The sequence below is a fragment of the Centropristis striata genome, chromosome 9 (assembly GCF_030273125.1).
Source record: "Centropristis striata isolate RG_2023a ecotype Rhode Island chromosome 9, C.striata_1.0, whole genome shotgun sequence".
Classification (NCBI taxonomy): Eukaryota; Metazoa; Chordata; class Actinopteri; order Perciformes; family Serranidae; genus Centropristis; species Centropristis striata.
The window spans coordinates 23,052,051-23,071,687 of NC_081525.1; the positions used below are offsets into that span (position 1 = coordinate 23,052,051).

The 19,637-nt window shown below is 37.1% G+C and overlaps 1 protein-coding gene across 1 annotated transcript; it reads left to right on the forward strand.

Moving 5' to 3' along the window:
* Positions 1–444: 444 nt before the first annotated feature.
* On the forward strand, positions 445–17,888 carry efcab7 (EF-hand calcium binding domain 7). The gene is made up of 13 exons (XM_059340537.1): positions 445–806; positions 2,430–2,641; positions 2,793–2,879; positions 3,952–4,174; positions 6,786–6,907; positions 9,077–9,218; positions 9,801–9,910; positions 10,098–10,261; positions 10,594–10,727; positions 10,851–10,999; positions 11,146–11,355; positions 16,562–16,669; positions 16,753–17,888. Exons 1-13 carry the CDS (start codon positions 677–679, stop codon positions 16,831–16,833), a joined length of 1,872 nt encoding a protein of 623 aa, XP_059196520.1. The 5' UTR covers positions 445–676; the 3' UTR covers positions 16,834–17,888.
* The last annotated feature ends 1,749 nt before the right edge of the window (positions 17,889–19,637 follow it).

Consider the following 19,637-nt stretch of genomic DNA (forward strand, 5'->3'; position numbering starts at 1 on the left):
ACACATACTCCAACATGTCAGCTGTGGAGTCTCGGGCAAGCAGAAAGGCATATTAGCTAACATTACCATACAATAAATACGACAACAGATAATAAAACATACAGTGTCCACTACTGACGGTATTTTAAGCTTGTCTTCTGAGAAGTTTGTTGTCACAGAATTATGAATCTAGCGCCTTTGCTACACTCAAACAGTTCGAGTAAAACAAAGCCTGTCCTTCATATAGTTCCGATGCCCCTCTTATTGCTAATGCAACTCTAACAACGCAATAAACTGCTGTTTGAATAATAAAATAAAATCGTTTTTATATTCTAAATACCGATTAATTTTCATCACCCCGAAGAGTCCAATACGACGTGTCATTCGTTTTCAGCAAGAACGGAAAATGTTAACTTTTGTTGCTTCCGTGTCGTTTTTGGTGAACACCCAAGAGTTACCTAGCAACAGGCAGCAAGATAGCAACTGAGTTTGGCAAATGTCACTGCTAACGCGAATTTTATTCAATGAAATACATCTTGGGTGCTTTCAGTTGATTGTGACGCTTTGATGAAGATTTAAAAGTAACAGCATTTAGCCCGATTTAGCTGCCATGTTTGGCTTTCGTCTGTTTGTTTTTTTTAAACTGGGGAGGGGTAAATTAGCAAATTAGCTAACGGCAACCATCCTTCTCCCAAAGATGTCTTTTCAAGAGTCACCTCGTCCTTCTGATGAAGAGGAGGCTTTCTACGTGCACTGCAGAGCCGCATACCTAGCTGTGTTCAGATCCAGTTTGACAAACATTTCCTCGAAACAGCAACTATGTCGTGGTAAGCTAACTGTTATCAGAAACTATTAACGAGCATATACAACGGTAGATGGATGACTTAGACGTTCATCAGCTGCCATGTTTAACTGTTTGTTTTTAGACGTTTGCCGATTTAAAATAGGTTTTATACTCGTATTACAACTGTAGCGTATAAAGGCAGAGATAATGATGTCACCTGGAAACAAATCTCCACAAAGAGTGTATGATGACTCATTGGACACTAGGAGTCGTGAGGATGTTACTTATTATCACCCTGTTAAAATAATCGCCTAACTAATTTTTTTCAAATTTTGCAGGAAACACAAAAAACTTCACCAAAAGTGTAACATATGACATTTATTGATCATTTCACTCAAAAAGGATGTAACAAATGATGTCTATTGGCATAGTAATAACACTGTGTGTAAATTATGTAACTTAAGAGAAATAAATGACTTAGGCAATTTTTGAACATGCCTTTGTGACTTAAGCAAGATATGGTAACACTTTATTTTGAAGGTGTCTGCACAAGAGTCACACATGCCTGTCAGAAACATGACATGACAAGTATCATGAGCATTAACGTTACTTCAAAGTGTCATTAATGTTCATGACACATCCCATGTCATGTTTATGACACGCTCATGTCACTCTTATGTAGACACCTTCAAAATAAAGTCTTACCATATCTTGCTTAAGTCACAAAGGCATGTTCAAAAGATTGCCTAAGTCACATTTTATTTTGATTTAGGCATAATAAATCCGCTTAAGTCACACACTTCACATAGGCCATTATCTCAAAGGGGTAAAATCACATGATCTGATCAACTGAGGATGTAGGCGATTTTACCATAGGTAGCCGGCGTCATGACGAGATGATTTAGGCAAAAAAACAATTTTGAAAAAAATGACTTAGGCGATTATTTTAACAGTGTGACGTTATGTGACAGGATATGTTTTCCTTTTTTCACGGCTCAATTGGGTATGATATTCCGAAAATAATGCTATTATCCTACAGGCTTAGCTGGCTACTATTTCAGGACAGCTGTACAAAAAGTATGAGCTGATGATATCTCGTTTTGTTTCAATTTCAAGCATAGAGAGACAGTTTCAGTGTCCATGTAATTATTCACAGACATGTCCAAAAAGTATTTGGAAGAGCACAATATCAATTTTGTAGCATGGATTTTCCCTTTTAACTCTCATGCAACATGAATTTAAGATAAGCCATGCCAGGCCAACATCTGATCCCAAAGTAGAACATTTCTTCTTCAGTCTTCAGTTAAATTATTTTTACCCACTATAAATTTCATAGCTGTGATGATGAAAAGGTGGACCAGACTGTTACAAAATGTATGTGTTACTGTCTGCACACACACACACACACACACACACACACACAAAAGGAAGACATGCATGATGAGGGGTTACATTTTGTAATAATCGGTGGCACATAAGTTACATTGTGGAAAAAAAAACACTTCATTGAGGGGAATTGTGCATTTTTGATGAGTGTACATGTAATTGCAAAGGTATGTCAGAGAAGCTATGGTCACAGAGAAACAGACAGTCCTTTTGATAAAATGTGTGGTCATCAGCCTTTGCTACTTGTAACTTCAATGTTCTTCCTATTGGTTCTATTCAGCTCTCCAGCAGGCTGGTAGAAATCCATCCCATGCGACTCTTAATAAATACTGGAAACAGAGAACATCTAAACTGAACTTTGATGACTTCTGTGAGATTCTAAAGAATGAGAAGAAAACTGAGGAGACAGAACTGATGAGAGCATTCAAAAAGATGGATGTGAACAGTGATGGCTACATCTCACACAGCGAACTGGAGAAGGCTCTTACCACTGTGAGTAGATAAATGTTAGCTCCTTTTTTTAGGTGAAATGAGTGATGCTTTCAAATCATCAAACTGAGCTTCCTCAGCAACAGGAGGTCCATTAATGTTGTATTACCAATGTAACCTGACTTAAACTGAGTAAGAGTGTTAAATCTTCTAGAGAGGAGACAAAATGACCCCTGAGGAGGTGAATGCTATTTTCTCAATGGCTGACATCAACAAAGATGGCAAACTGGACTATACAGAAGTAAGTAAAGACAAGTATTAAGTAACTTTTGATCCTGTAACCACTGTATGCCGTGTGTACCTCAGATTATGTAATGTGTGCAAGTTTTAAATGTTATTTTGTCTTTTTTTTATCCTTTCAGGGATTGTTGCAGAGTCTTTAGTCAGACATTTCCTGGCTATTGCTTTTTTACTATCTTCTAGAAGTATTCATGCTAAGTATAAAGTATAGATGTATAGAAGCATAAATGTTTCCCAAATATATAACACTGAAATTAAAATCGAAAAAGTGTATTTTAGGTATATTTGTCTCCTATTAGTGTATCGTTATTTAAAAATTTCATCTGCTTGATCGATTTAAGATTATCAGCGCACCAGTGTATTTGAGCTGTCCTTGACAAAATTAATTCTTAGTGGACTAACACTCCATGCCAATTGTAATTAAATCATTGATTTAATCAACAGGTATGTAGAACTGAGTTCCTTCACAAATAATCATGCAACTCCACATATCTGTCCATACGTTTCTTAAAATCAAGTCAGTCAGTATGAAAAAAGCATTTAAAAAATGACTAATCAACTAAAGAATTTTTTGTCAACAAAGTCAAAAATGACCAATAATTTTGTTCAACTAAGGGTGGTGGCAACCCTTCAGCCGAGCCTCAGAACTAAGGCTACTATCCCAAGCAGTCAGGAGAAAAATGACTGCAGACAGTAAAATGACCAATGGTATTGAATTTGCAGTCTTCCAGCATTACTGTTACTACTTGCTACCAATAATAGACAATGTTCTGAAAAGGTTCAGTTGCACCACAGTAAAGGTACCTTTTCTAATGACTTGTTTGTCCAAAACCCTTTTTCTTTTAAGTTAAATTGAATTCAAATGAAATATAGGAGAATCAGCTATGCAAATGGGCACAGAAAATTCAATATTGCAGGAAAAAAACTGTTTTGCCTAACTTTGTTTTGATCGCATATTGTCTTTATTCATGTTGTTTACATCCATCCAAGATATAAGCATCTCTGACCCTCTCCCTTGCCTCAGAACGTCCTCATGTATCATGCTCTAACTGCTGGTTCCCTGTTGCTGTCAGTTCTGCAGATTGCTTGTGTCTACAGTGGAGCAGTGTCAGGTGGCTGCTTTGGAGAGGCTCGAGGCTAATGCCAAGCTGAAGAGACAGAACTTTGGCAGTCAGTCATACAGCCCTCCGAAGAGCTCAGTGTCATCAGCAGCACCAACGGCAACACAGGCGACTGCAACTGTCCCTCAGCCTCCAGAAACACCTCGGGCAGAATCAGACACGACACTCAAGAAAGGTAGGCATGTAACTTCCCAGGATAAATGACATTAAATGTTAGCAGTCATGATTGAAACATATGGGGATTATTGCAATAAATTCTTATTGAAAGTTAAAGACATGAAGAACATTTCCACAAGAATAAATGGTACTGCTTTTCTCTCTCGTTTCTGTTACTCAAAAGTATTCTTCTTCCCATCCAAAACACTTTCCAAAATTGACACTTATTTATATCTTACTGTATCTTATTGGTGCTGCACGGTGGTGTAGTGGTTAGCACTCTTGCCTCACACCAAGCTCTTCTGTGTGGAGTTTGCATGTTCTCCTCATGTCAGCGTGGGTTCTCACTGGCTACTCCGGCTTCCTCCCACAGTCCAAAAACATGCACTTAGATTTAATTGGTGACTCTAAATTGCCATGTGATCAGCCCTGTGATTGTCTGGCGAACTGTCCAGGGTGTACCCCGCCTCTCGCCCAACGTCAGCTGGGATAGGCTCCAGCCGCCCAACGACCCGAGTGCGGATAAGCGGTTAAGGATAATGAATGAATGAATGTTTCTTATAGGATCCCCATCCTGATTAAAACATCAACATTCCAAATATGAATTAACCAACATTTTAAAAAAGGGAGAAGACGGCAAAAAAAGAACAGGGACCTCTCATAATTCTCTAGTTATGTTTTTTCAGAATCTGTTTGCATCACCATTCACTACTCTACTCATTGTCCAGATATACAGACAAATACATAGAGCATACTTTACATTTACCTGGAAATGCTAATAACTTATTGGTGTATGACTCCAGAACACAATGGCAATGTGTGAGGCACAATCTACAGGTCCAAAGTAGCAACCAATGGTGACTGCACACCATGTATACTTCAGTTCCAATTTATAGTTGCACACCCATACACATTGCTTGCCCCAATACGCCTCACCGATTAGTTTTGATGAATAAATAATAGCTCTGTTATTGATCGATTTTTCACTCCCCCTGTGACAAATCACCTCATTAGGACAGTCCATACATCATAATAGCCACACAATTAGGGCAGCTTGTTTGGAGGGAGGAGACTTCAAAGCGTTGTGATTTGGGTAATCACTTCTGCCATTAAGAGATTGACAAAAGCTCCATCTACACCGATGAAAAATGCTGCCTTTCAACTATGGCTTTGGAGTTGGCGCTGTTTCCAAAAAATATGTTTTCGCAGCTTGAACAAACAAGGACTTGCATCCAGTCTAGCTTCCCCCTTCTTCAACCATAGAAAATGAACTGTAAAAGTCAGCACCTTCAGCCAGTTGAATGTGGATGCAAAAATCCACTTTTGCACTTTAAAACCAGCATTTTGAGGAAAAAGAAGAACAGAAATCGTGGATGAGCGAGCCAAGGACAGGGCCACAGTAGGAAGATAGATGGGGTTGATTTAAGTGGTCAGTCCATGTTCATGTTATTGATTCGGAGGATTCCACCACTTCTCACTGGGGAGATGATGAGGGATTAGACGGTGGTTGGGAGGAGGGCCCAGACGACCACCACTGCAAAAACAAATGAGCTCCCACATAGTTGTCTGGATTATCACATTATTGTGCCTCTCCCACGTATTGATTTATACCGGCTACATTTTAACAAGGCTCTAACACGAGATGCGACGTGATCGCACATGTTGAATGGGTTATTCTTGGAGCTCAAAAACAGTTTTGACTGCTCATTTGCTCCTACATTTGTCAGTATAAACCAGTACTATCCTGAGAAATCTTTTATAACTGTATAGGAGAAGGGTAATTTTGGCTAATTGTTTTACAAATAATTGATGAGAAAAAGATTCATTATCAGGTATCACCATATCAGGTGTTATGTGTCTAACATGTTTTGGCAACCAGTTAGACCAATTGATGAACTGTCGGGGTGTTTCTCTGATAATTGGTCTATTTAGATCAATTCTTGTCGTTTTCCAGCAGCAGGAAACCACTAGTGAAACAACACTGCCTATAAACTCACACTGAAGCTTTTGTTAGGCCACGATTCAGTGCATCTTTGTCCACATTCATGCAACAGCTACAATTTGATCCTCTAGATTAAAATACTGACATCAATACAAAATAGATCCATCACAAATACCACAACTGTGGGACTATTTATTTCTCTGCTACAGTAATTTGCTTGTAAGCCTATCACATTACTTTGCATCTTGATTTCCCAGGCTTGGAAACAATCAGACCCCTCATTAGTGAATTGATATTTTCTGGCTTCAATTAGAGTGAGAGGAAAAAAGTTGTGCGAGATAATGGATTTGAGAGGGTGCTGTTATGCCATTTGTGATTTAAATGGCCTCCATAATTAATTAAAAGGGAGCTAAACTTGAGATCACACTTTCTCAGAACCCAAATGCATCTCACTTGAACTAGGAACGGACTTCTGAGAAGACAGATTACAGTGTCAATTATGCTGTGCACCTCATCTCTCTTATGAAAGTGTGTTTACTGTTTGGAGAGAGGAGGGCTGCACTTAATCTGTCAGTCAGTCAATTGAGCGTTCTCTTCTGTTGCAGCAACTTGATTTACTTATAATAACTTTAGATGTATTTTAGGCACGTGTTGTATATCTATGTAAGTTTTTATGTTTGTGTCTCAGACAGCAGATCATCCTCCCGTCCTTCTTCTGCCCGCAGCAGACGCTCATCCTTGTCCAACTCAATCACTATGACAACCAGCAGTGCTAAGGCCAGCAAAATACCAGAGCCTTCAGGCTTACAGGTAACCCTTGTCACCATAATTACTTCAGAGCTGCAACTAATGATTGTCTTCAGTATCAATTATTCTGTTTATTTTCAGAACCTAGAGGGCAACTTAGTTTCTGTGTTTCAATGTAATATAAGGCTGTATTTAAAATACCTAATTAGAACAATAATAATAATAATAATAATAATAATGATAATAGAAATATAGAGATGAAAAAAAAAAGTATAGTAAATAAAGAAAAAATTAAGTGAATCCGTTATGTGATTTGCAGTATATGCTTATTATCCTATATAAGCAACATGATAGGTTATGAATCTGAAAGATGAATTGTTTGTACCACCACTGACAAAACCTGAAAGTCTTAGTATGTGGACTCCAGTGATATTCTCCCAGTGTCACTGTTACCTCAGTGTTTTTGATGGGCGAATTTAGCCCAGGGTGGATAGATATACACTGTATTGATCCCACGCTCTTTGTTTTCACTCTTTTTGGCTTAACCTCGGCTGGTTTGCTTTACAGCAAGAAAAATAAATAAATAAAAATAACAGCTCCCTGCGCCATCTCTCAGGGTCCAGGCACTGTGTTGAGATTGGAAAGGGCCAGACATCATCGAGGTAAAAGAATGTGTGTCCAGAGATTACGTCTGAGGGAAGTTCTGCTCGCTATATTGGCTGCTATATTGCCACAGGCTGATAATTGGGAGAAGGCGGGTGGAGGGTAGGCAGTGTTTTTGTAGCGGTGTGAATGTGTGTGTGTGTGTGTGTGTGTGTGTGTGTGTGTGTGTGTGTGTGTGTGTGTGTATGTGTATGTGTGTGTGCTTTGTTGGATGCAAATTTGCCATTTATGCAACGTAACGGGTAAAACATGCTTTATTCTCAGTATTTGTTTTTATATGAGTTAGAATTATAAGAATTATGAAATAAGGTAAAGGTCATGGTTTATATGTGTGTGTTTGTGTGTGATTGTGACTGTGTTTGTGGCTGGTTTGGTGTCCTGCGACCCTCTGCATCGCAGTAAATCAAACCCGTGGCCGGAGCTGGTGACAGCTTCTGTATTAGTCTGCAGGCTGACCCTCTCTCTATGGGGGCATTAATTCTGATGTCTTTAAGCAGTTGATGGCTGCCCATGGCAATTTCCCTCATTTAATATTGTCTGGACAAACCACTGAAGTGTTATGGTTTGATCTTTTATGCTTCTCACAGCCCAAGATAAATACTTTGAGAAAATGGCTTTTCTCTAAAGGAGTGACATGCTCCGTCTTTATGGTACTTTCTTTGTTTAACTTGGTGATTTATTTGTCCACTAAAAGGATATATAGCCTATTCCAGACTCGCTCGGCCCTCGGTGTCCTCTTACTGTGTGTCCACACCAACTGTGTTTTCATTTAATGTGTCTCCAATGAGTGGAAGGAAAACTTCCTTGTTTTGATGTTCCTGTTTCATTTCAAATTATTACCTCATTTCAGTTGTGCTGCCAGACAAAGGAACAACAGGATTTCAAAATGAGAGAAATATTGGGATTCATAAATATAGCCAGAGTAGCCTCCTGATAGTTTTGAATGACCGCTGGCCCAAGATTGAAAAGGCTGTATTTATCAAAGTTAAATGGACTCCAATTTGCCATATCAGGACCTAAAGGGAGATTTACTTCAGCCTTCAGCAGAAACACAGTGTGACACTTCTGCCCTCCTCTGGATCAGCAGGAGTATAGCAAGTGTTTACATGCCGCTGAGCCTACATAAACTGTATTATGAATATGCCCCCTGAAGGTTGGAGTGGTAATTATTACAATGGCAGTTTCTGTTAATCAAGTGAGCAACCTCACTGTTATGATTGACTGCTTAATTCACTTTTTCATGCCAAAATGTGCTTCCCCTGTCACAAGATCAATCCCCCTTTTAATAGGAACTGCAAATTAGTTTTGGTTTCTGGTGAATGAATAAATGCATTTTGTTGTCAAGTAGCAAAACAGTTTGTTGTGATTATGTCAGGGTCTAATCAGAGACCACATAAAACAAAATATATTTGGCTAGCATTAGCAGACCATATATACAATACTTCACAGGGCTTAAAATACCAAACAACTGGGTCTAGATCTGATTAAGCTTTGGAATAATTATTTTCTTTATTAGTTTGTATGAATGTGGTGGGAGTGTCGTTCAGCATAAATTATCCATTTTTCCAGGAGTGGCATCACAGTAATATGAAGGGCTGTTTCTTCTTGGAGGATGATGGGAGCATCAGCTCTCTCCAGTACCAGCTCCACATCCCCCAGACAACCAACGTCTACCTAACCATCCAGCCACTCAGCCTGAGCCACGGACCTGGTACGAGCATTATTTAATATTACACAAAAAACAAAAATCATAAAAATGATTTGGTTTGCTCCCAGGATGTGAAATAAGCTTTGGAGACAGGACAGCACCTTAGGAGCTGGATTGGTATTTCAATGCTTCAGGATAAATTTCTTTAAAGTCCCTATTTCAGTTTCTCACTCACCTGCTTCCTGCACCATGGATTCACTAGTGTTTAAGTTACATATAGTGTAGTTGCACAAACATAAATAAAGATAGATAAAGGATCACAAACAAAAACACAACATGTGCAATAATGTATGATACGCAACAAAAAAGACAGTTCAGTTCAGTTTGGAAAACTGGAGCACACAATAGTGGATTGATGTAGATGTTTGTTTGTTTTTTACAGCCAATTTTTCTTATTTTTGATGATGGATTTGTTGTTTGCACCATACATTACTATACAGGTTTGTATATGGTAGTTATGTATCGTATATGTGATTCTGTTCTTGTTTGTTTTGTTTTTCCACAAAGCTGACATATTATATAATAATCTATACAAAGACTGGCATTCTGTGTTGTCTTGTTTTGTTTTGTTGTCTTATTTTTCAGACAAGCCTTCTTCCTGGATGACAGTGGACACAGCTGTTTTTGTAATGTCAGCTGGTGAAACCAAAGAGGATTCAACTTTAGTGTGTTTCACTGAGTCTAAAGACAAAGAAGTATGTTTTTGTGTGTGTTTTGAGCTGTACATGTACTATAACCATTTGCTTCTAGTCAGTGTTAGATTTTTCATCATTCCCAGTGATGCTTAATATAGGAGATTCTGTGTGTTAATAGAAAAACATGTTTTCAATAAGATATACCGTCAGCGTTTTAAACTTACTTCTTACTTATGTGTTCCCATAGAAGTATGTTTGGAAAGGAGAACTGCATGCTGGGACTTACTACCTGCTGCCCTTCACTAGTGGCTGCAAATTAAAGAAAAGAAGCAAAAAGAGCCCTTCCAATAAACCCATAGAGCTTGTCTACAGGACTGACACAGGAGAACTCGACCTCACCAGGGAACTCAGGTGTGTGTGCTTGTGCATGTATGGGTGCTGTCATTAGAATAAAAACACACCACATAGCAAAGTTTGATTTATCATATGTCACCAGCTTTTGCAAATGACTAGAAATTCAGATTGTGTATTAATGTAATTTATGTTTCGGTATGGAAAACACAAAGATTAGTCTGTGATTTGAAGCACCCATGTGGATCCAGGCCTTGAGAACAGTCTGAGCTGCTATTGCCACCTCAGCAGTTGAATGGATGGATGGATGAGTGAAAAGATGGAAAGGGGAATGTCTTGCAGCTGTCTTGTCCTGTATGACATTTCTCTGTGTTGCCCTTTTTGTGCCACAGGGAGGTGCTGTGTGACATCTTTCAGGTGATAGACCTGGATGGGAATGGTTTGCTCAGTCTGGAGGAGTACAATTTCTTTGAGCTGAGGACCAGTGGAGAGAAATGTGACAAGGATGCCTGGGCTGTCTGCAAAGGTAATCCTTCTCACTACTGCGCTGTTAAATAGGATGGCCGGTGTCATATTTATCTAAAATATAAATACAATGAAATGTAGGGGAGGGATCTACTTTGACTCATTGTTTTGTTGGCATGTGCAGAGAACTTTGATATGAGGAAGAACCAGCTGACACAGCAGGGCTTCATGGAGCTGAACCTGATGGAGGCTACAGAGAAAGATGGAGATCCTGCAGACCTGTGGGTCACCCTGGAAGCCATGGGCTACAACAGAATGCTGGAGCTGGTAGAGGTGAGTTTAGACATCTGCTAAAACAATCACATGCAATCACACATGACATGATATCGTCCTAGTATATACATAGTACATGTATAGAAAGAAACTGACTTGAATCCAACAAACAACTGAACTCATTCTTCTACCTCCCACTGTGTCAGGCTTGTCCATTCCAGATAGACGTCCACTGTGAAGGCAATCAGCCGTCCGTCCAGCCAACCAGTATGGACTCAGGGCCCAAGCTGCTGAACCAGGTCCTCCAGAAGTCCATCACATCCAGGACAGGGGCCAAAGCTCTGAGGGGGCAAGACAACATTTTCATCTACACCTACAGAGGAGAACACAGGATCTCCTCTCTCATTGCCAACAAGGTAGACAACAAACTTTGTGTAGGAGTGGTGATCTGATTGTAGTATCAATTTGATTCTAAAATGAAGTTATCCAACATGTGACATAAGGACATATAGTGCCACAGATGTGAAGCTGCCTACTGTTTTAGCAGTACTGCAAATACAGATGAGTGAATGTCCCTGGTTCACTGATTGTGAAATTGCCATGCAACCCAATGGCCACTAGGGGGTGATAGACTAAACTTACAAATTGTATGTCAATAAGCATTTTATACATTTATGAGGTGGTATTTAGAATTATTATTTACAAAGTTTTGCACAACCAGAGCATCTAAATGTTTATTTATTGTATGGAAAGTCAGTATATGAATGAATGAATGCTTTATTTCGGTTAAAAAAATAAATAAATAAAGTCATGTTTTTACAAAAGAATCCATCAGACAGCAACCGAAAAAGGAATAGGCTGAAGGCCCAAGGCTTATTTTTGCCTATCCTGTACCATCTTACATTAACTGAATAATTCACATCGTTACAAAACACTTGATAGCTTAAACTGAAAAATCTAATTCAATCAAATTTCATTGTAACCTTTGATAATTTTAGACTTTAAAGTCTTCTTTAAAAGAAGTATTACAGAATAGACAGATAATAGAATTACACATCTTTATTTTATCATTTAGTCCATTCCATAATTTTAAACCCAAAACTGACACACATCTGTACTTGAGATTAGTTCTGACTTTGTGAGTTTCAAACATTAGCAACCCCCTTAAGTTATAAATCCCCTGCCTAATTTAAACATTTTTTGAATACAAAAGGGGAATTGACATGTTTACCACTCGAAACATAATTTCTAATGTTTTTGAGTATACAATGTCCAAAAATGTTAATGTGTGTGATCTTAGAAAAAGCTGATTTGTAGAATCACGGTATCCAACTTCATTTATTATCCTAATAGCTCTTTTCTGCAGTTTAATTATTGTATCTATGTTTGTTTTATATGCATTTCCCCAAATTTCAACACAGTATGTCATATAAGGCAACACAAGTGAAAAGTACAGCAAATGAAGGCAGTTCTTATTCAGTAGATCTCTTGTTTTGTCAAGGATAGAAATAGACTTGGATAATTCCTCTTTTATATATTTTAGGTGAGGCTTCCAACACATTTTATCATCTATTATTACTCCCCCAAAACTTTGTTTCATATACTCTTTCAATTTCAACGTTATTTAAATTAATTTTTACCTCAGTGTTAGCTCTTTTACCACCAAACAACATAAATTTGGTTTTACTTTTACTTTTTTACTTTTATTTAGCGATAGCTTATATAAAGCAAACCATTTGTTTAATTTCATCAATTCCATTTCTACAGTTTTTAACAACTCCAGAACAAAATAAATTAGTATGGTCTGCAAACATAACATATTTTAATGTATCACTTACAGTACAAATATAATTTATGTAAAGTATGAATAACTTCGGCCCCAACACTGATCCTTGTGGAACTCCACAGGTTACATGTTTAAGTTGAGATTTAATATCATCAATACTCACATATTCAAACCTATTATTTAAATAACTTCTGAACCAAAGTTGTGCTATACCTCTTTTGCCATACCGTTCACATTTCTGTAGAAGTAAAGAGTGATGGATCGTATCAAATGCTTTACGCAAATCAATAAACACACCTACTCCAAACTGCTTATTATCTATAGTTGTTGCAATGTTTTCTACAAATTCCATCACTGCTAATGATGTTGAGCGATTGCGCCTAAACCGATGCTAATGGTCATTCAATAAGTCATATTTCTCAATAAAAAAAATCTAATCTCTGTACAAACAATTTTTTCGAGAATTTTAGAAAATTGAGGTAGTAAAGAAACTTGTCTGTAATTTGACACAGATTGCTTATCTCCGTTTTTATAGATTGGGATCACTTTGGCTGTTTTCATCTTATCTGGGAAAATACCAGTTTGAAAAGATTTGTTACAAATATAAGTTAATGCTTCAAGAACACAAAAAATAACCTCTTTTATAAGTGACATATTTAGGTCATTGCAATCAGTAGATGTTTTACTATTAAATTCTCTTACTACTTCTAAAATGTCACTTTCACAAACTCCCCCAAGAAACATTGCGTTTTTTGAAAGTTAAGTTAAAGGTTCCATTTTTTCCACCTGTATCGGGAATCTCTTTTGATAAATTAGGACCAACATTAACAAAGTAATCGTTGAACTCATTAACCATGCTCTCAATATCCTCAGTCACTGAATTGTCACCTTTAACAATGTTTATTGGAAAACACCTGCCATTACGATTTTTGATCACCTTATTCAATACACTCCAGGTAGCCTTAATATTATTTTTATATTTTCGAAACAATTGTTTGTAATACATCTTCTTTTGACATCGCATAATAGATGTCAGTCTGTTTCTATATTTTTTATAATTATCCTCCTTTTCCTTTCTTCGATGCTTTAAAAATTCCATATATAGCTTGTTTTTCTTTTTTCTACTCTTTTTAGAATTTTGTGTAAATGTTTTCACTGGACAAGATCTGTCATAAAGTGCCAAAAACATATTCAAAAATGCATTGTAAGCATCATTGGTATCCTCCACATAAACTTCCTGCCAGTCATGATTTGCCAATTCCCGTTTTGAGAGCTGCAATTGCTTCTGGTGTTTTCACTCTATCTGAATAATGAGCGTGAATTTTTTCTGTAAAATGAATCTTATTGTTCTTTTCAAGAACTGCAAAAACGGGCAAATGATCACTTACATCTATCACTAACAGTCCACTATTTATCTTCCCATCAGTTATATTTACAAAAATATTATCAAAGTAGCACTGTTCTTAGTTATCCTGCTGGGCTTTAAGATCAACGGATAGAAATCAAAACTAAACATAGCATCAATAAATTCAGCAGTTTTCTTATGATCATTTGACTTTAGTAAATCAATGTTAAAGCCACCACAAACAAAAGTCATCCTCTCTTTATGTTTTTCAAGTATTTCCAAAATCTTTGTGTTAAAATGATCAATGCAGGATCCTGGTGTGCGATAAAAGCAGCTAATTAACATATTTTTGGCTCTTTCCACCTGAATTTCAATGGTCAAACATTCCATCAGATTATCAATTTCAGTTGACATTGTTAATAACTTTACATTTGAAACCCAAAGCTACAAATATATCTAATATAATGCGTTGGCATTTCGTATCCCTCTAGTCCATCTTCCAGCTCTTTATTATTACTAAACCATGTATCTGATATTGCTAACAGTAAACTTTTCTCGGAACTGGTTAAGATAGTCATTTTGGCAAAATTACTATAAAGACTCCTGCGGTTAATGTGGATCAATGAAAAACCCTTCATTTTAGTATTTAAGTCTTCCTCAGAATAATATTCACAGGTCATATTAACATTCTGATAGAAATGGATGTCTGGATCAATGCCATTTTCTAACTCATAAAACATATGATCTTGAAAATCAAAAGATTTTAACTTTGTGTGTTCACACATTGTCATGCCCAATTATTATTTCCCACATGTATCATATTGATCACATCACACAGTAAACAAAAAAAGAATAACATTTCTCCACTAATTCATCATTTTTCATTTATGTCTCTCGAGGTCCTTGATATCTCTGACAGCAATGACTTTGGCCTGTTCTCTTGTACCATTGAGTCTAATGAATACTTTGCAGTTCCTTGTCCAGGTGTCTTGAATGCGCTTTTCCTTCTTCAGGAGTCTTGCATGCCATGCAATTCCAGCATTTCTCTTTGTAAGATGCTCTTTAACATATACTTCTGTTCCCTTCAGTTTCTTTCCAAGCTTTAGCACTTCCATTTTATGTTTTCTGTTCACAAATTTGATTATGATAGTTGGCCTCTTGTTTTGTTTTTGTGGGATAGTGTGACTTGCTGCTATATTTTTACTGTCCAAGAGAATGTCTTTATCATTAAAAAATGTAATGACTTGCTGCTCAAGTAGAAGTTTTTCACCTCTTGGTGCGTCCTCCCCCTCCTTGTCTCCTGCTGTGATCCGTGCATAGGAGTAGTGGTTTGTCTGCAGCCCAGATATCACCAAATCTTCCATTCTTGTATACTGTTCCAGGTCTTCTACTCTTCTTCCCAGCTCCTCAATCTTCCTGTCTTTTTCTTTTATCACAGCCTTCATCAAGGTCTGACTTCATCAATTAAATCCAGTAGGCCCACCTGTTTTACCACCTTGCTCAGCTCCTCTGACATGAAGTTAAGGGACTTTTTAAGTCTTCCATATCTTCTGATAACTTCTTAGTTGCCATGTTTCTTTTCATCAATAGAAGTTCTTAGAAAAAGTTCAGTTCAGTAGAAACAGAAGACTTTGAGGTTCCAGGTAATCCAGTGATGTTGACTGCAGAGCACATGTCAAAAAAAAATGACCAAAAGATTCAAAATATAACGCTGCAAACTGGCTCAAGACTTCTTTGTGATGTTAAGAAACTTAACTAGTCTCTCAGATGTTAAATTATTTCCATGATATTCAGTAGATTGTTAGAGCTGATCAGTACAGAGCTTCCAACCAGCAGCCATCTTGATTCTTTGTCCAAATTAAATAAAGTACCTGATAGTGATTACACTTTTAGGGTTTGTATGTGGTTGCCTCGGCCATTCACCCTGTGTGTAATTGATATGCATCCATCGTATTGATTCTCATAGCAACAGGAGCTACTCAGAAAGAATGACCTGGTGATACAAAGGAACTACTCAACAGGGAAATGGTTACATTTGTATACAGTTTATCTAGTCTTATGAGAGTGTCAATTTGTCATTTGTTTTGTTCTATATTTACCCATTGCCTCACAGTTAGGAATGACAATAGCGGCTTTAAGTTTACATGAGTTCGGAGTAGACTCTCTTGTAAAAAAAAAAAATCCAGTACCCTCATAATCTACAGTTGTGTGCAAACATAGCAACAGTTTGATCTCAAATATGGATTGGATCAGCGTAAAGGTTCTCTGTTCATTTATAGTTTTATAATGATAAAGCACATAAAAGCCCCATTTTATAAGTAAAGTAAGTAGCAGTCGTTGTAGACTAACTGTACAAGTTCTGCAATAATAATAATTATGTATCAAGAGTATTTGTCTGGCTGGTTAGCTGTTGAAGGCATATTTTGCATATTTTGTGATTTTAAGTTAAGAAAGTGGATTATTGAAGTGACCAATACCCTTTTTGTTGCAGACGAACCAGAAAGTGACTGTCCATGTGAACAATGAGCAGAACAGGAACTGCTGCAGCAGCAGAGGCATGAGTGTGTTTGCTGTCGAAGTGCCAGCAAGGACCAAGATGGTATGAAGTCCTGAAAATATTGTCATGGTTATTATGGTTATGGTGTTTTGGATACTAATACAAATGTGTGTCCTGTCTTCTAGGTGTGCCAACACATACTCCCTATCAATGAGAGACAGGATTGGACCTACAACTGTGTGGAGACTATATTACCTTGCACGTAAAGCTGTACTCCAGAGCAGACTGAGACCCTCTGCCTGTGTGTGGCAAGAACAATGCTTCAGAAGCTCAGTGACTTTGTGCATCAGAGCTATTAACCTGTAATTGCAGCAAGAGATGGTAACTGCAGTCATACAGGCCAACTAATAATGGTTGTTACTACTTTTGTTTTGCCTTTGGTAAGTTTCCGAATTCCCTTTACAATTAATTGACATTTAACATGCTTAGATCAACTGTTAAATTGCCAGTATGACATTTTTATTTGTAATTTTGCCTTTTTAATGGTGGCGTTTTATTCATCTCATCATCCATTAGCAAGATTAGCTGCGGACAGACAGACAGACAAACAGATTCACACACACACACACACACACACACACACACACACACACACGACCGAATGCATCATATTAATAACGATGGTGATTATGATAATAACTTTCAAAAAAGGAATACATTTCTAAAGAAGTCTACTTATGTGTCTGTTACTTTATGTAATAGTAAAAAATATATATATACATTTAGTCGTAGGAATTTGAATTATTTTTTAAATCATAAAATATTTACCATATTCATATTCATTAACTTACATGTAGGTTTAAACATCACAATTTTGGTTCCCCAATCACAATGCAATTAAAGAAGATTCAAAAAAGCTTTTGTAGCTATTTTTTTTTTCATGTCACAATATGCAGTCATGTTATTGTAGAGGCTCAAACAGGCTTTCTAAGATTTTATTTTCTTGTGTTTTATATATATTTTACTTTCATAAAAATATTTTTATCAGTTTGCTTACTTTGCTATTATAAAAATATTCTTACCACATTTTCCTTAACTGATTTCTCTTTGGTTTACGCTTTTCAATGCATTCCTTGATTATGCCCTACATCAACAACCTGGTTCAACAGAAAATACATTAAGAATAAAGGGAGATGTTCTACAAATTGTACTTCCCTGTGGATTTAAGTACTTTGATCCAGCAGGTTTACAGTGTTTGGATTGTCTTTCCTGGAAAGTCACCTCAGTAGATTTGTATGCATTAAATCATAGGAAATCTGAATTTCTTTCAGCTCTCCACAATGTACTAAATATTCATTTTACATATGAATGAATAATTCTACCTTATTTTTACAGTCTATTTCAGCCTGCATGTTACAGTGCAGTTACTGGTCACCACTCTTCTCCATACTCTTCATACAGCAGACAGTGGGGCTCTGAGGATTTTGGGTTGGCAATGAAATGCATTCCTTTGCATTGCACTCGGGTCTAAACTTTATTTGCCCTTGGCCTTTCCAGTTGAGAGCCGCCTTGACCTCCTATTTATATCTCTCAGGCCATTATTTGCCCTTTGACTTTCTCTGCTGAAACAGTAGAGCCAGCTAACTAAATGTCACATGGCATGTGAGATGTATTTAATGCCCTGTCTGCTCTTCCTTTCCCAACACAGAGGTTTAGTAACACTTGGCTGCTCGGAGCATTAAGGGTTCAGGGTTTATGAACCAATCTGAATATATACTTTTTGGAGACTTCAGAGTCATTCTGCCATTGAAATAAAAATGTAGTGTGTTTTAATGTAGATGTACCTTTATTTTTCATGGTGTAATTTTATTTTAGAACTTTTTAATTCACTTTCAGCAACATTACTTTCTTCAGGAAAAAAGGATGGTGCAATTAAAATGGATTTGACAATAAATCAACAGTGGTAAAACTGGAATAGGGAACCAATCATCTGTGAAAAAGATGTTACTTAACTAATGCTATGAATGGACAGAACTGAGCTTAAGTTGCCTCTGCTCTTGGTATGTACTTAGTATTCATTCTGCTCTTCAGGCCATTAAGAGATATAACTATATAAAATGTATGTATATAGCTACACCTCCAACAACAACCTTGCATCACATGCACACACACCACCATCATGAAGGCAGGTCTGACGATAAACTTTGTTCTCCTTATGATGATCAAACACACTGTGTTGCAACAGGCAAACAACAGTGGCCTGAAGCAGACTATTTCACAATATTCTTCCTGTGAAATTCACCCTCTTACTCAAATAGTGCTATATTGCAATTACTTTCTCTCCGAGTATTTATAAGGCTGGCTTTGTAGTGCTTTTTAAAGAATGAATGACTAAATTTACTTTCTATTCAGACTTTAGTTGGAGTAATGTTTTAGACAACAAGCCTCAAAGTCATTGACCTTTCTGCGTATTGGCCTTCACCTTAAGAGTTCAAAAGTCTGCACAAGAAGGTGAAGCTTCAGAGATCCTTTATTAGAAAACTGTGGCTTTTCAATATGGAGGCAAAGGCTGCAATGTGATATACCACAGGAGATCATAACATCCTCAATGCATTGCTCAAGGGCACTAAGCAGGTTAGCTCTCTGCTGACACATCTTGTCCTCTCCACTGTATTTTATTTATTTTTCGTTTTTCTTTTAAATTTGTTTTAAACCCTGGGAGGCCTTTTAATTCTAAACTTACGCAAAATGAGTATTTTATAGGTTGATTCCAGGATATGTACCATCACTGTGTTTCATTTTATTTATTTATTTATTTTTTACAACTTTTAGGCCAACAGAATTATAAATACAAAAGCAAAGGTTTCAGTATGTCTCTGCAGGTATGTTGTCGTGTGGTTAATATAATTTTATTGGCACATATTTGAGCCTGTTTTGACTGGACAGAGTGAGCTTCATACATGTAACATTAGTCTTGGCTGAAATAACCGGGGGATACAAATCCCCAGCATGTACAACATTATCAGTATTGCCAAAATAATGCTTCCACCCCTTAGTTTACTTAAAATAA

What these genes read in the sequence shown, in the direction of transcription:
- efcab7 (XM_059340537.1), top strand. Translation starts at nt 677, where the DNA reads ATGTCTTTTCAAGAGTCACCTCGTCCTTCTGATGAAGAGGAGGCTTTC. An exon ending in CAGAGCCTTCAGGCTTACAG is followed by an intron (nt 6,908 to 9,076) that starts GTAACCCTTGTC and finishes CCATTTTTCCAG; the next exon opens with GAGTGGCATCACAGTAATAT. An exon ending in GAATGCTGGAGCTGGTAGAG is followed by an intron (nt 11,000 to 11,145) that starts GTGAGTTTAGAC and finishes CCACTGTGTCAG; the next exon opens with GCTTGTCCATTCCAGATAGA.